Genomic DNA, 16,525 nt, shown 5'->3' on the forward strand with positions numbered 1-16,525 from the left:
ATATGGATTACCGTGCAGAAACTATTGTTTACGTATAATATGTGTAAGTGTGTGTGTGTACACACACACGCACTTACACATATACACAAATCATCTTTACTTCTGACTTTATAAAATTACAGAGGCTGAATTCAAGTGCTTGGGAAACAGTAAACTATACTAACAACTCTGCCAGGGCCAGTTGGACATGGAAAGTGGTGACATTGGAACTGGATTTTAACAAATTGAGTAGAATATTCTAGTCAAATAAGGAAATGAGAGGCATTACAGGAAACAGTATATGCAATGTCTCAGAGTCCTGAAAGTATCTGGACCATTTTAGAATGGTGGATGGGTGCGTTAGGTGTGAGGACTAGATTTGAAAAGGTCTGATGTACCAGACGGAGGACTCCGATTGTCCTGTGTCCTGTGGGCAGGGCAGTGGGCCCTTTAATGCTTTCTGGGTAGAGGACGAGTGTGGGAGGGTTTTATCCTCTTTTTCTCTGGAGCAGAGGGTCCTGGGGATGGGAGGTAGGCACCCAGGCTGGCTCGGGGCCAGTTCTGACAGCTTCTCTGGGTGAGAAGTGCCACCATCATGCTGACTATCTTTAATTCTTCACCCAGGCAAATGGTTCCCTTAATCTTGAAATGACTTGAAAGCCATTTTCATTCACAATGGTTTAGTTTTGCCCAATGGGAGTGTCTGTATTTCATCAGAGGTCCGATTCTCCTCACATCTATATGAGTCTTCACATTCGAGTAGGTTATGAGCTGTCTTCTTTGACGGGTCTCTTTCTGGGGCCTCCTGGCTATGGGCCCAGAGAACAAGGCATCTCCAAAGGTACCGTTTCTCCGGAAAAGCTGTCCGGCTGCCTTTGACTCAGTCCGTGGGATCAGCCCAAAGGGGTCCTTTCTCTTCCGACCAACCTCCAGTCCTCCTGCCCTGACCCACATCCCTCATTTGGGGAAGAGGGAGAAGAGGTCAGTCCATAGACGTGGCCATTTCCCTCTTTGTCCTTGTGTCACCTCAGGAGCAGATAGAGCTGGTCTTAAAACTCTGGAATTAACTTCTCCTTACAGATCCAGCCCATGTCTTTGGCTCCCTGGCCTCTCAGTGTCTTGGATTTTATCATAAAAATGCAATTTATCAGGTACACAGTCCTCCTGATGAGGAGGCCAGGCTCTTTCTGTTCCTTCCTGTGACTTCTCATCAGATCCAGGAATTGATGGGCCAAGGACAGAGTAAACCTTTTGGGGAGCTTCCCCACAGCCCTCCAGGCCCCACAGGCTCTGGCCTCAGTGAGTGAGGAGCGGGGCGGGTGTTCTTGCTGAAAGAACCCTCTGTTCCGCCCCGTGCCCTGGCTTTCCGGATGCTCTCGTCTTCCCCTGACCTCTGGTTCTTGGCAGTATGTACTGACGTTTGACCCAACATCTCATTTCGAGGTCTCCAAAACAGCCACTCTGAGAAATGAGGCCAGGGAAGGACTGTTCCCGAAACACAGGGTAAAGGGCATCGTCTTCCAGGGTTCGCGAAGTGGGGAAATGAAGTAGGATCGCGGTACTTCGCTCTGTCTACCTCGTCTTTCTCCTTACGTCGCCAGCCTCTTGCCTTCCCTCCATCCCCGCTCCCTTTCTCCTTCCCACAAACATTTGTTAAGCGAATGAATGATATTCAGGGATCACATTTCTTAAGCACGGACTGTGTGCCAGGCACTGGCTAAAGACTTGACCTTCATTTAAAAAATTTAAATGTTATAACCCCTGGGAAGGTTGTACTATCTCGGTTTCAGATGAGGAATCTCAGAGAGGGTAGTGTGGCCTCACGTGTCTGTGAGCTGTGTCCCAGGCCATGTGCAGGATGAGGGGTGGAAACGATTAATAGAACGGGATCCCTGCTCTCCAGGGACCTCCTGTTGTGGGGTTGTGGGAGGAGGGGTGTCTACACTTCCCAAAGGGATGGCAGACGGGACTAGGATAAAACCGTAAACCTAGAAGGCAGAATCCAAGTGGATCTGTTTGATTTCCATTTCTAAAAGTGACTTTCTTTTCTCTGACCATTCCTGGCTTCCGGGCTCCTGTAAACGTTGTTTCCTGTGCCTGGGATGCTTTTCCTTATCCTCCCACCTGCTTTTTCCCTGCGGGAGAAACTTTATTCACCTTTTAAGGCCCAACCCACATATCTTGACTCCCGAAAACCTTCCACCTACCTGCCTGTTCCCTAGGCCCAATGGTTTTAGAACTGTATGCATTGTGATTTATACTTTGAGCACAGAGTATCAGATCAAAATAAATTCACCGCTTTATCACTTAAATGTCATAGGAGGCATAAAATATCTATACAAGTGAAGGGGTCATATTCACGTTTCCTAAACTACAGTCTGTGAAACAGAATCTCGTGATCAAAGGGAGAAGCGCTGTGTGCTTGAACTCCATTTCCAGCATTTACAAGTCCTGTCATCTCATTAAAGGCTTTGGAAAGTCCTCCAAAAGTGAAAACCCATTTAACCTAACATTTCTCAAACTTATTTACCCAAGGAACCTTTTTTTAACCTTTAGCAACATTATCCTGAATGGTGGTAGTGTTCCATGGAACGCAGTTTGGGTAATACAGTTTGGGCAAAAAAGGTACAGAATTAATGAGTCACGTAGTGTATGCTATCAGTTCTGAGGCCGCTGTGGACTGGAACGGTTAGGGAGGACTTTTGGAAAGAGGGAGATCTGGGTTAAGCCCTCTAGCCACCAGGATAGACTAACTGCTTATCAAACAGCCCCTAAATCTCCATGGCTTAACCCAGTGGAAGTTTATTTCCAGTGTAGTCAATAGGGAAATCGCTCCACACTGTTGTCCGGAGATCAGGTCTCCTTCCACGTAATGGCTGCACCCTCCTCCCAGTCCTTGGAGCCCTCTGCATTCTGCCAGTGCATAGAAGAGAGAGTGGAAACTGCTCCCGGAGGATTGAAGGTGACTCCCATCCCCTCACTCAAATTTCGTTGACTACAGCTCGGTCTCAGGGCCACTACTAACTGCAAAGGAGACAGAGAAAAGTATTTCAGTAGTGCTGTCTGAAAAGAAGGAAGGGGACAGACCTCAGGGAGGACCAGCGGCCCCTACCACACAGACCCCAACCCCAGAGCTCCCTATTTTACTTTCCCTAATGCCTGCACCAGTGTCTAGGTGAAGACCTGCACTGGAAGGGGCTTTATGGAGGAGAAAAACATCGGTCAGCATAACTGCTCTTCTGTGTTATTTCATCCCAGTCTCTCAAATTGCTTTGCAGCCTTTCAAGGCGTTCAGTTTTCCTGCTCACCAACAAAAGCCTGGCTCTTCCCCAAGAGCAGGACTATATTTCGAATACTTCTTTCCCTTCCTCTTCCTTCCTCCCACCCAAGATATTCTAAGGATCCACCAGCTAGTCGAGTCATCAGACTTCTTGCACTCCTGCTAAATTGCTCTGTCAAAGCACCACTTTCAAAGAGTTAGAAACGACAGACATACATACAGGTACGTATGTGTGAACATCTGTCGAAAATTCATTGACTCAGGACCAAGGGGCCCAGCAAGATGACAAAGATGGTGCAAAGGAGGACGCAAGAGGCCAAAGTATATACGGTCACTGAGAAATAGAATTCCAGAATAAGATCGCAAAGACGGCCAAGCAAATTATGAATATCTCGTAAGGCAATGACACCATGACTGTGAGTGTTCTCTTTTCTACTGGTCAGAAATCATTTGCAACTGGACCGTAAAATAAGTATGTTCCGATATCAACCTTCCGTTAGTCAGCATCCAACTTTGAAGAGTTTGGGCCTTACCAAGCAGTATATTGCACGTCAAACAAATATACGTGCCCCTAGAGGGAGCTTGTTAAACAGTGATCTAATATGACTTTGAAAAGGCACATAGTGATTTTTTGCCTAAGTTTTGTATAACTTTTTTAACAGCTCTTACTTGGGAATCTGCCAAGTATGCCATGCACTGAAAATCCAGTGACAAGACAAACAGATTCCTGAGTTTAATAAGTATTAATGAGGATAATAATTGTCTAAAAGGAGAAACACTGAAGATGTTGAGAGAGTGTATTGTAGAGGAAAACCAATAAACTTTGGAAAAATCAAGGAAGGTCTCTAAACGTACAGTATACACAAAGATGGAAAGGCCAAGTCGTAGTTTATGGGTCTGAGAGAGTGGGGAAGAGTATTTCAACCAGAGGAGAAACAGCATGTGTGAAAGCCTCAATGTGGAAAAAAGCATGGCGTGTTTAAATAATTAAAATAAGACCATTGGACAAATTTGGAGACCTAATATGCGGGCAATTGTCGTTTAGCACAGAGATGGAAACATAGGCAGGGCAGATCACACAAAGCCTTCTAGACTATGTTAAGGATTTTGGATTTTATCCTAAAAGTGATGAGAAGCCATTGAAAGGTTTTAAGGAGGGGAGTGACCCCACCAGATTTGCATTTTATAAGTCTACTTGGGGGTTTGGATTAGTAGAGAGGTGACAGAGAAAGGACACATGGAAAGCAGTTATAGTGATCCAGGCAAGAAATGATGGGGCCCTGAATTAAGGTGTAGCAGTGAGAATAAAGTAAAAAAAGGACAGACTCACGATATTTGGAAGGAAGGATGGACAAAAATTGATTATTAAATGTGAAGGAAGAAAGGAGGAGAGAAGTAAAACAATGGACCTAGGATACTGAGTTGGGCAACCAGGTACCTGAATCCTTTCCAGAATAGGTTCTTGGCCTCATTAGTGATGGCCGTGGCCAGCAGTGCAGAGTGGGCAAGGGGAGGGGGCATGGTCAGCGCTGCCTTTGTCTATTAGTTTGCAAATCTTTGGCCAGTGTCTACAAGATGGCAATGGTAGGTACTTTAAAAATGCTTCTCGTTGTTGGCCTAGATCAAATATAAATAGCAAAGTAAGAATTCTACAGATGCTGTTTAAAAAGGCCAAGGATGGGTGATGGGGCTCAATGACCCATTCCAGAGCCTATCCTTTTTATGTTCTGGACCAGACTTCTCAGCTTTTGGATTTCCCCCGTTTTGCATAAATGGATTGTTGTTTGGGTATCTCTTTTATGCTCAAAATTTTACTTGATGCCCTGCCTGCATTACCTAATCTAATTCACCCAACACTCTGAGGTGGCTACGATGAAAAGCCTCACTTTACTGATGCAGAAACTAAAGCTGTGAGAAGTGAACTGACCAACCTCAGGCCACGCCCCCGTTCTTCTTTCTAGTCTAAAGATAGCATTTCTGAGGGTTAACCTCAGCCATGATATCAAGAAATGATGGAGTAGAGATCTCAGTCTAGAATACTCATAAAACTTTTCCATATATTTACTCTCTCCCTCAAACCCCTATAGAAATGACACACTCAGGTGACAAAAATTCTGGGATTAAGAAAAGTGATCACATGTAGACTCAAGTGATGTTATTATAACTTTGCATCGTGGAGAATTCTCTCTACTTTCTTCCAACCCTCCTCCCCTCTTCCCCTTTCCCCTCATCACTCCTTCACCAACAATATATTTTCCTGTCAAAACATACTTGGTTACATGCAGTGCAACCAAAATTGCTGCTATTAGCTTAATTGAGACAGGGTGATTATAAATAAATTATATGCAGTGCTACTGAAATTGCTGCTATTAGTCTAAATTGAGACAGGATGATTAGTCATCACCAACTGTAGCTTAATTCGGAGGGTAGTCCATATGGCTGCTGAGGCCCTGTGGTCACCTGGCAGCCCCTTTCCCCCTAAAAAGGCCAAATTCCTGAGAGATGGACTTCAAGGTTACAGCTTTCTTTCACTGGTCACAGAGGGCAAAAGTCTAAAGATCATGCACCTTAGTTGGTGGGGACCTATTGCAGGCTGATAATAAACTTAGCAACTTTGAGCCGGAAATGACAATGGTTAGAAACCTTCCTTACAGAAAATCTGTGTGATATATTATGTGTGTGTATGTTGACCTGTCTCAATGTATAAATATGCTGTCACTTCTCATAATGATTTGAGATGAATTTTTACTATTATTTTACTTTTTTCCGATTATAAACAAAATCCGCATTCACAGTTGAAAACTTCAAAAGCATCAATAGTACAGAAGAATAAAGCAGTTACTAGTTCTCATTTTCATAACATTTGTTAGATTGTAAAATATTTCTTCCATCATTTCATTTACATATTTATACATTTCCTCTGGTATAGTTGATACTTACTGGATATACAACTTTATGTTAAGCTTTTTTTTCATGGATGGAAAAATATTTAAACCATCTAGACAATGTACATTACAGATTAAAGAGTCAAATGAGGAAGAGAAATTGTCAAGGGCACCCCATGTCTGGAGGCAGCAGGATGAGGTGGAAATCCACTGGTTACAAGAATTCTTCTCTTGCTTCCTCCCTTTACCGCCTTAACCCTCAAACCTCCACTCACCAGCTTGGGTTGAAGCAGAAATCCTGAGCGGACATACTGATTCTGCAGTTAAGGGCCTTGGGCAAATGGCTCTATGAGCTTCGCACTTCTCAGATCTAGATCACAATATATAGATGTTCTCCAACACGCTTTACAAGTGCAAAAGTTTACGCTTCATACTTAGGGGCTGGAGAAAGCCATTTTCTACTGACCGTTAAATAAGACTTGTTTTTAAGGATGATTGTAACAGTCAAGCCTTAATGATTGGCAAACGTTACCATTTATATTGTGAGTTCTAAGTATGGAGATGTGTTCCTCACTTAGCCCAGTAGACAGGTTCATAAAAGGATGTGTTAGTGCTGTTTGGAAATCAAATCATGGTGCCCATTTTGTTTTTATCACATCATCCCAAAGCAACTTATCTTCACCCAGTAAAAGTGGACCCCATAGTAGTTTTAAGTTTTAAGATTCCTAAGCTTTTCTACCTGTAATTAATGATTCAAAACCATTCAGTGCTCTAAGGAAAACAAGTTATATTTTGTAATAAATCATGTCATTGACTCTTATCTAAACCTATAATCACTTAATTTATCTGGAACTTAAGTTCAGAATGAAAAGTGTATCATAATTTTACTTTACTTTTTCAGTGTGAAATATTTGAATTTTTCTATTTCTCGAAATGTATCCTAGAAAATAAACTAAGAAACTCCTCCCCCCTCCTTTCTTTCTTTTCCTCCTTTGACAAGTGTTTGTAGTTCTTTCCGTATGCCAGATTCTATGCTACAGATTCTCAGATGAAATGATATTATATGTAATATAACATAATATAATATAATATAATATAATATAATATAATATAATATAATATAATACAATACAATATAATATAATATAATATAATACAATACAATACAATACAATACAATACAATATATAATATATAATATAATATAATATAATATAATATAATATAATATAATATAATATAATATAGTATAATACAATATAATATGAGTATAGTATAATATGAATTAATTTGGAATTACTGATAGGCCCCGATTTAGGAAAAGAAACAAAAAAACAAATAACAACAACATACAGCCAACCAAAACAAAAAACAGTATCTGAAAACCAAGGAATATTTATCCTTTAAAAAAATCTTTTTAAATATTATGCTCCATGATGTCTTTATTTTTGATTCATTAATGCTTTAGTTTAGAAGGATGCTTAGTTTAGAGAAATTGCTGAAGCGTTAGATGGCACAGCTAATTTGGAAATGCTTGAAGGGAACAAAACAAAATTTTACAGTGATGACATCAGGCTCTTTTCTTATTAAAATTCAGATTACAATAATTTTTTTGAAAAATGTCTTTTTTGATATATAAAATACGAGCTTAATTGGATATGCAATTGACAAATAACAGTGTGTAAATTTAAGGTGTGATGATTTGATACACATATATATTGTGAAATGATTATCATAATAATGTTAGTTGACACATCCATCATCTCACATAATTACCTTTGTGTGTGTGTGTGTGTGTGTGTGCTGAGAACATTTAAGGTCCACTCTCCCAGCAACTTTCAAGTATGTAATATAGTTTTGTTAATTACAAGGAGAATAAGTTCTGGGATCTAAGAATTTCGCTTTTTTTTTAGATCCCACATGTAAGTGAGATTATACAAATTTTGTTTTCACTATCTGACTAACTGACTTATTTCACTTAGCATAATGCCATCAAGGTCCATCCATATCGTCAGAAGGTTTTTTTCCCTTCTTTTCCACGGCTGAATAATATTCCATTACACACACACACACATATACACATCATGTTTTCTTTATCTATTCATTCATCTGTGAACCCTTAGGTTGTTCCCATGTCTTGGATATTGTGAATAATGGTGTATTCCAATACTGTGTATTGAAGAGACTATCTTTTCTCCATTGAAAATTTTTGACTTCTTTGTTAAATATTAGTTAACTGTACATGCATTAGTTTGTTTCTGGGCTCTTGATTCTGTTCTGTTGGTCTATGTGTATGTTTTTATGTCAATCCCATACTGTTTTGTCTCTTTCACTCAGAAATGTGCTGCTTATGAATTATTAGGGCAAGGCTGCCTGCAAGTCCACCTCAGAGGAGAAAAAAATTATTATCCTCTTTATGTACTGAAACAGATTTCTCAGTTAGTTGAGCCCTTGCCACGCTGTAAAGGTTAGGAATTGCTGATGGGTAGAGAAAAGAGCATGAGTCTGGGTGATTCAAATCTTGGCCCGAGTTCTCTTGGCTCCATTTCTCTGAGCCACTGTTTATTCTGGAAAGAAGGAGATAAACATACTGGTCTACCTTACAGGTTTGTTGTGAGAGTTATAAACAAAATAATTTCCTAGCACACACAGACTGGCACATAGCAGGCACTCAATAAATGGTATTTTTAAAAATGGCTGTGGAAGTGACTACATATTATTTGTCTTCAGAAGTTAGGAGGTAGTGCTAGACACATACCATTGATCAAAACCTTAGTGAAGACTATATCTTCATCATAGACATCTATCCCACCGATTTTGCTTAATTTAGAAAATTTACAAATTAGAAATGCTGTGGTTGAGATTTCCTTAAAAACTACACTGTTTGTATGTTGGAATCCCGTGGCACAGAGTCTCACACTGAAATGAAGGTGTTGCTAATACTAAGTCACTCATAGTATTGATGGGCGAGCTTAACTGGAGTTTAGTAAGACTTCATTTTCAGGGTATAATCAGGGGAAGGAGAGATGCACTGCAAGATTCAGTGCGCCAACTCAAAGCATGCACAGGTCTGCCAGGCCCCTCCCTCCAAAGCCTGGAGATATTGAGTGTCTGCTTTCTCCTAGGGTTTTAAAGATCCTGTGTATCGGACAAGACGGAAGTATTTTGCTGACATAGCCTACAAGTACCGACAGTAAGTCTGCATTAATTGTTGGGAGGCAAGAGAGAAGAGCATACTCCTAGCCTACCTCTTCCTTACCCAAGGTTGGAAAATACTAGCATGGAGAGTCCTGCTTGCGTGTGTGTGTGTGTGTGTGTGTGTGTGTGTGTGTGTGTGTTTAAACCCTCCCTTGAACAACATGTGTTTTTTTAAAAAAATGCTGCTAGACCAAACAAAATTAGCCACTCTGCTGGGGCCCAGCTCTCTCCCAAGTTTTGTTATATAATTATGTAGTGATGTCTGAAGTAATTATAAGAGGCCTCAGCCCTGAATAAAACAGCCTCTGGTATTCTCCACATTAAACATGGAAGAAGGCAAAAAAGAGAATCATTTACATTCAAGAGGGAGTTGGCTGCTTTACCGAAATGATGAACCATGTGAGGCTGCAGGCAAGCCAGGCAGGCCTCACTGTTCTGCTTTTATCTGATGTGGCCCAGCTGCAAAGGGTGATTTTCGAATGAGTTTCTTTTTTTTTTTTTCTGTCTGGGATTCTATGCTCCTCCACTAAGCTATTTTAGCCAAAGGAAAATGCAAATTCCAAATATATTTTGCTATTTTGAGCCATCAGGAACTTCAGAGATGCGACCATGGGAAACTTGGTGTTTGGGGCCTGAGCTCCATCACTGAGGTTAGGGCCTGAGAAAAGACAAGATGTGCACAGGAAGAAGCTGAACAGGTGACCGGAACACTGATGTAATAGTCCTTTAACCCCTTTGATAGAATACAAGGGAGGTAAAGGAGATGAAAGACATAGGGTTCTGCATACTCAATACAAAATCACCTTCCAAATGGAAAGACTTCCAAATGAGAAAAGTTCCTCCACTGAATGACTCCTCATAGCAGAAGGACCTAGAATTGGGATGACCTTGGTCAGACTTAGGCCCATATGGGACTTGGTTTATGGCAAGTGGGCCTCACAGAACATGGCAGTATTTCTCTCCTGTTCCCACCCTTGCCCCAGCATACTCAGGTGGACACCATCAGGTACAGACAAGAGTCTTTCTTCAGCTAGTCGATAATAATAGATCATACTTATTATCTCGTTGCTATATCTGGGGCTTTGCTAAATGCGTTCTTTACATTATTTCATTTAGCCTTAATAATGACTCTCCATTTTCCTGATGGAAAAGTTAAAGCTTAAAACAATTCAGTAACTTGCCAGAGTCACATACTTGTGACTCTGGTAGCATGCTTTGGTTTTGAACTCAGAATCATTCTCAACCACTTTCCTGAGTGTCTGTGAACTCAGAGCCAGGGGACTGCTATTCTCCATATAGTTTACCTTCTGCTGGTTTCTCTCCTTCCTTCATAAACTTTCTTCTCAATCTCCTCTGGCCTCTTCCTCTGACCCCAGAAATCGGAACACCTTTCAGGACTCAGCTTTGGTCCTCTTTCTTGGCTTCTGCCACCCTCCATGCCAACAGCCCTTACAATCGGGTCTCTAGCACCTTCCTAATAATTATTCCACATGGGGATCAAACTCATGCATCATGAATTATAGAATCATAGAATAATTATAGAATAATTATAGAATAATTACAGAATAATTACAGTGTACTGATCAGTTGATAATTAGCCCAAGGTAGGCCATTCAGCTATGAAATTGCAGAGCCAAGCACTGAACCCACCTCTGTCCATTTCCAAAGCCCATTTTTTCCCTTCATCAGCACTTAGCCCTGAAATAATGGTGCATCCTTAGGCAGGGGCTTACCCAATATATATTTTTTTACAATCCCCATGGGCCATTGCAGGACCTTCTGATCTTGTCTTACTTTCAGTGCTTAAGCAAAAAAATCTGTCTTTCCCCCTTAATCCCTTCCCACTTTTTGGTAGAACATAACAGTGACTTTGTTTTCATGTCTTTGGATGAGCTACAATTCTGAAAGGGCAGGAGGGCCCTGGTTTGGAGCCTGATGATGATCCACTGTCCTCAGGTAATAGTCTTGCCTTGTTCCAGACACTGTGTACCCTATTAGAAAACAGGCCTGCAGCCCAAAGAACAGTCAACTGGTGTTTGAAGTCAGGCTTTCTTCAGTTTTCATTCGTTTTCACTGTTCAGAACACAGCTCTTTGGAATCTAGATACCTGCTGAGTCCTCCCCTCTTCCACGGATTCAGGATCTATGGGATAGGGCCAACATATGTTCTTTAATAAGCTTCTTGAAGTTCTGTCATGTCATGGCAGAAGAAGCTAGGTAGGCAGATCTTATACCTAACATGCATTCAAATACCTTTATAACTTACCGGGGGTCAAAATATCAAATCCAGCAAGTACATGACTACTAAACAAGGGTCTCAAACTCATCATGCACATATTAAATCCACTTTAGCCCACAGATGTAATTGCTTTAGTTGACAAAATACAAAACTTTAATTGAACTTGGATGCTTTAATTGAACTTGGATGCCTTAATTGAACTTGGATGCCATTGTTTAGAAAGAGGATGCATTCTTCACTTGTCTTAGCCCCACTCTCTTATTATCTATATTTGCTACTTTCCATATTTACTTTACCTGCTGGGCACCTGAAGGTAAGTGAATTTCCACCCTTGGAGAGATAGGAGACAGAAAAGCCAAGTGATTTCCCAGTGTGAGAGGGAATCCTTGGTACAGTTGGTGAAGAAAGACCTTGAGTTGTTGCTTAACCAAATCAGTTGAATGTTTCCTACATCAAGAAGTGGAATTTTCCTCTTTCTAATAACTTATGAAACCCACTAGAGTCTGGGTGGTGGCACCTTACAGACTCTGGACCCGTCTCCCTTTGCTAATGTTCCATTATCCTCCACTCTGCCTGCTGGAGACAAATATCTTGTGCCTGTATTCCAGTGGGCAGCCCATCCCTCGAGTGGAATACACAGAGGAAGAAAAGAAGACATGGAGGACGGTGTTTCGGACCCTGAAGTCCTTGTATAAAACCCACGCCTGCTACGAGTACAATCACATTTTCCCACTCCTGGAAAAGTACTGTGGTTTCCGTGAAGATAACATTCCCCAGCTGGAAGAGGTTTCTCAATTTCTGCAAAGTAAGCCCACATGAAGGTCAAAAGTGATGGGGGCAGGGGCGAGGAATAAAAGGAAAGGCCAGAGGCCAGTGTGAGTGTGTCTGTGGCAATGCACGCAGGTTGATTCTCCTAGGAAAAATGCAATTTCTCTGCTGTGCTCTGCCTACTTTCTAGCCTCTACTCTTAATTCACTCTTACTCCCATCCCCCAAAGGCACTAAGCATGGATTTTGCCTTATCCATGCCCTTGAAAAGTATATATTTTTTCATACTCGAAGCCCAGGCTGCCCAGTCCAGGTTCTCTGTGCGGCTCTGCTATGTTCTGAGATGTCTGCAGTGTGCATTTGTGTAAGAAATGTGCTATTTCTGGAGTGCTGCTGAGAGCCCTGAGTTCTAAATCTGTGCATCCAGCTGGTATGAATCTTGCTTCGATCTTCTCTAGTTGGCTGAACCTACCTCAGTTTAGTCATCTGTCAAATGGAGTCTGTGTCAGCCTTTTAGCCTCTCTCCTGGGGAAATTGTGAGAATGACAAAGACTTGCCGGTGAAAGCACCCAGCATAGTGCTACATGCGCTGTGGGCGCTCAGTGCGTTTGGGCTGAATTGGAATCTGAATAACTCAATAAAAGAATAACATTATTGGGATGACTGCCCTCTGCATATCATTTCCAGAAGAGGTAAGTGTTTTTCTCTATGCCAAGAGGTGTTAATTCAGCAAAACCAAAATAAAACAATCAACTAACCCGTATTAAACACTTACTATGTGCCAGGTAGAATGAGGAAAAGTGGGAAGGCAGGCGACAGGTTTATAGAAATGAAGAAGTTTCTATATGCCTCGGAGCCATATAGAAATGATAGGGCCAGCTTTTGAGCAAGAGACCTGGGAAACTGTGTGGCAGGAAGAGAAGTGGCAGCTGGGATAGTCTGGGGATGGGCTAGATGACCTTTTGGGTCCCTTTCACTGAGAGAGTTTTTGCTTCTCAGATAAATAGGAGAACAAGAGCTCAAGCAGAGTACACTTTACCCTGAAGGTCTGGAAAACATAGGAAGAGGGGTAAGGGATTCTAAAGACAATCTTTGGCTAATTACCCATGTTGCCATGGCCAATAATAAGAATAAAACAGTAATACTAACAGCTGGAGAATTATAGAGTAGTAACAAAGAGAACAGCCTCTGTCTGTAGCTGTGACCATGGACAAGAACTTTAACCTTGCTGTGCCTCTGCTTCCCCCTCTGTAAAATGGGGATAATGAGAGCATCTACCTCACAAGGTTATTATGAGGATGAATTAGTGATTATTAAATGCTTAGAACAGTGTCTGACATATGATAGGTAATACGCAGTGTTATTAGCATCATGATTGTTGTAATCATTATTCTTCTCCCAAGTCTGAAATAAGTTGAGGGATAGATATAGGAACCAAAGAGCTTTATTACTGACAAAGACAACTTAGAGAGTGTGGAGCTGTGTAGCCACAAGAGACTTCCTATTATTTTAACCCTAGATGAGGTGAATCTCCTTGCCAGTTCACTGGCACAGTGTATAGTCCATTGCATGACCAGAGTGTGCTCCTTTGTGGACAGACAGTCAAGAGACAAAGGGAAGAAAGGGTTGAATTGAAAATATTCATGTCTCTTCCCAAAGACTCCAAGCAGAGACGACTTTGCTCCTCATGGGGTGGACTGTGTGAGGTGCAGTAGAGAAGCTTGAAGTGCCCCTTCCATACTTCTCCTTTCCAGGAAGTGGCGTGACAATTTCCTCCATACCCTGGAAACGGGAGGAGTAGGGAATAAGTGTTCCACTTTAACAAACAATAATGGAAGCTGAATCTATTAGATGTTTCCAAAGTGCTAGGCTCTGTGCTAAGTACTTCATTAGGCCATTTGAGTCTCAGAATAATCCCAGGAAGTATTCACTCACATTTTGCACATGAGAAAATGGGGTCTCAGAGCAGTGAACTTACTTGGCCCAAATCACCCAGCTCGAATGTGTTGGTGCAGAGATTTGAAGCCAAGTCTGCTTGGCACCAGCGCCCATGCTCCTGGACAGCTGAGTGTACTGCTTCCCTATGTAAAGGTCTTTAGGCCCCTCTGGCTCTGCTATGAGGGGCTCTGAGTTTTCTTTCTCCTTTGCTTCCTAGCTTGCACTGGTTTCCGCCTCCGACCTGTGGCTGGCCTGCTTTCCTCTCGGGACTTCTTGGGTGGCCTGGCCTTCCGAGTCTTCCACTGCACCCAGTACATCAGGCATGGGTCCAAGCCCATGTACACACCCGAACCGTGAGTATTGTCCTCCTGCCACCAGTTGCCAGCCACAGTGAGTGCCACCTATCCCTGCTCCAGGAATGAGGTTTGGGTTCATTGTGGACTGATCCATAGAACAAATTGCCTGGACTATTTGATGGTTTGATACTAAGAGAAGAACTCAGGTCTTCAGAGGGTTTTCTCTGTCTAAATAGACCATATGGATTGGAGATTTGGGCATCCTGTGAGCCAAAGATTCAGCCCTTTCAAATTCAAATTCCAAAGGGATTATAGGAATCAGAGCTATCAAGCTCCATATGGGAACAGGAACTAGTGGTGGGAAGCTATCTCGATACTTCTTAACAGGCCTATCTGATTCTAAACTTTCTTTGCCTAGATTGTGTTTGGGCTGGAGGTGGAGAATAGCTGGCCACTATGCTGCTTACTTTTGCATTTAGCTATTATTTTAGTCAGCTCGAACTTAAGCAATTTATACAGAAAGTCATTAGGACACCCCAGATGGTCTTTCCCTGCCCACAGCATTTATTTCTATAATCAGCAAAGACCTGTTCCTAATGGGCCTGAAACAAAGTATTAAGTAAATATAAGTTTTCTTCCAAGATTGACTGCTGCCCACTCCAGAATAAGAACAGCACTATTAAAAATCTTTTTAAAAAAATTCCCATGAGGAATGATTGAGCACATTTTATCTGCCCAGGTTTGTCAATACCAAGATGAAAACTTGGCATAGGAAGTATTCACGACCCACAGCTCACTCTGGTGTATAGGAAGATGCCCATAGGAATATTGGCTCTTCTGTTCTGCACCTACTGGGCATATACCTAAGAACCCTCTGTCTGATGTGCCCTGCCATGTCCTTTACTTTTCTTGCTCCTTCTTCCTTTTCTCTTGTACCTTGCCTCATCTGACCCCAAGTTTTATACATGTCATTTATTCTTAGGAGTGAGGTCGTAAGCCCAAATGAGTTACTCCCTTTCATCCCGATCATTTTTTTTTTTTTTTTTGTATAGAAAGACTGAGTCTGGCTTGTCTTGTACCCTCCATGTCTCTAACCTCTGTGCTTTCTGTCTTTCAGTGACATCTGCCACGAGCTGTTGGGACATGTGCCTTTGTTTTCAGATCGCAGCTTTGCCCAGTTTTCCCAGGTGAGGAACGAATCTCTTTAGCCTTCTAGCTACAGGGTTGAGAACGGGATTGTTCAAATGAATTAAGCCCGTGGAGAGGCTCTCGTGTTCTCTGCATGGTACAGTTCTGTGCTCCCACCTGATGTGTCTCATGGGGATGGCTAAATACCTATTTCAGGGACCACAGCATGGGATTGGTGAATTGCTCATCAGCTGAATAACATTGTTGTATTTGCTAATGTCATTTGTCTGACCAGTGTAGTTTAAGAGCCTTTTCGCCCATGAAAGCCTCCCTGATCCCCACGTAGAAGGAACCTTACCTTCTTCCAAGTTCTCGTAGCTTCTTTCCCCTCTTTAGAGCCTATGCCACTTTCTACCTTGTCAGGCAGTCATTTCTGTATTTGCTTTCCTTAATTAAGATGATATGTGCCATGAATTCCAATAGTCTATTCATGGCGTTAAATGTCATCTCTGTCCTGAAGATGAATCTATTTATAACCCCCACCCCAGATTTTATCTCAAAACTCTGATTTACATTTCCAACCACTAATTCAATATCTCCACTTGGACGTCTAGTAGATATTTCCATTCATTCTGTCCCAAACTGGATTCCTGATCTTCCTGCTCAAATCTCTTTCACCCATACCTCCTCACCCATTTCAATTCCATCCTCTTAGTTTCTCAGACCAAAAGCACTTAGGGAACATCATTGACTCTTTTCTCTATCCATACATACAACCAAGGCTATGGGAGAATAATTACTGAACAGGAATCAAGA

At 41.8% G+C, this 16,525-nt stretch overlaps 1 protein-coding gene across 1 annotated transcript in view; it reads left to right on the forward strand.

The window, feature by feature from the left end:
* Window positions 1–16,525, forward strand: part of PAH (phenylalanine hydroxylase) — a 55,031-nt gene that overhangs the window by 29,753 nt on the left and 8,753 nt on the right. Inside the window, exons 5-8 of the mRNA XM_039877949.1 lie at window positions 9,270–9,337; window positions 12,189–12,385; window positions 14,503–14,638; window positions 15,699–15,768. Coding sequence (XP_039733883.1) covers window positions 9,270–9,337; window positions 12,189–12,385; window positions 14,503–14,638; window positions 15,699–15,768 — 471 coding nt within the window. The remainder of the gene's footprint in view (window positions 1–9,269; window positions 9,338–12,188; window positions 12,386–14,502; window positions 14,639–15,698; window positions 15,769–16,525) is intronic.

Source organism: Pteropus medius, unplaced genomic scaffold (assembly GCF_902729225.1).
Source record: "Pteropus medius unplaced genomic scaffold, Ma_sr-lr_union100, whole genome shotgun sequence".
In the NCBI taxonomy this organism is placed as follows: domain Eukaryota; kingdom Metazoa; phylum Chordata; class Mammalia; order Chiroptera; family Pteropodidae; genus Pteropus; species Pteropus medius.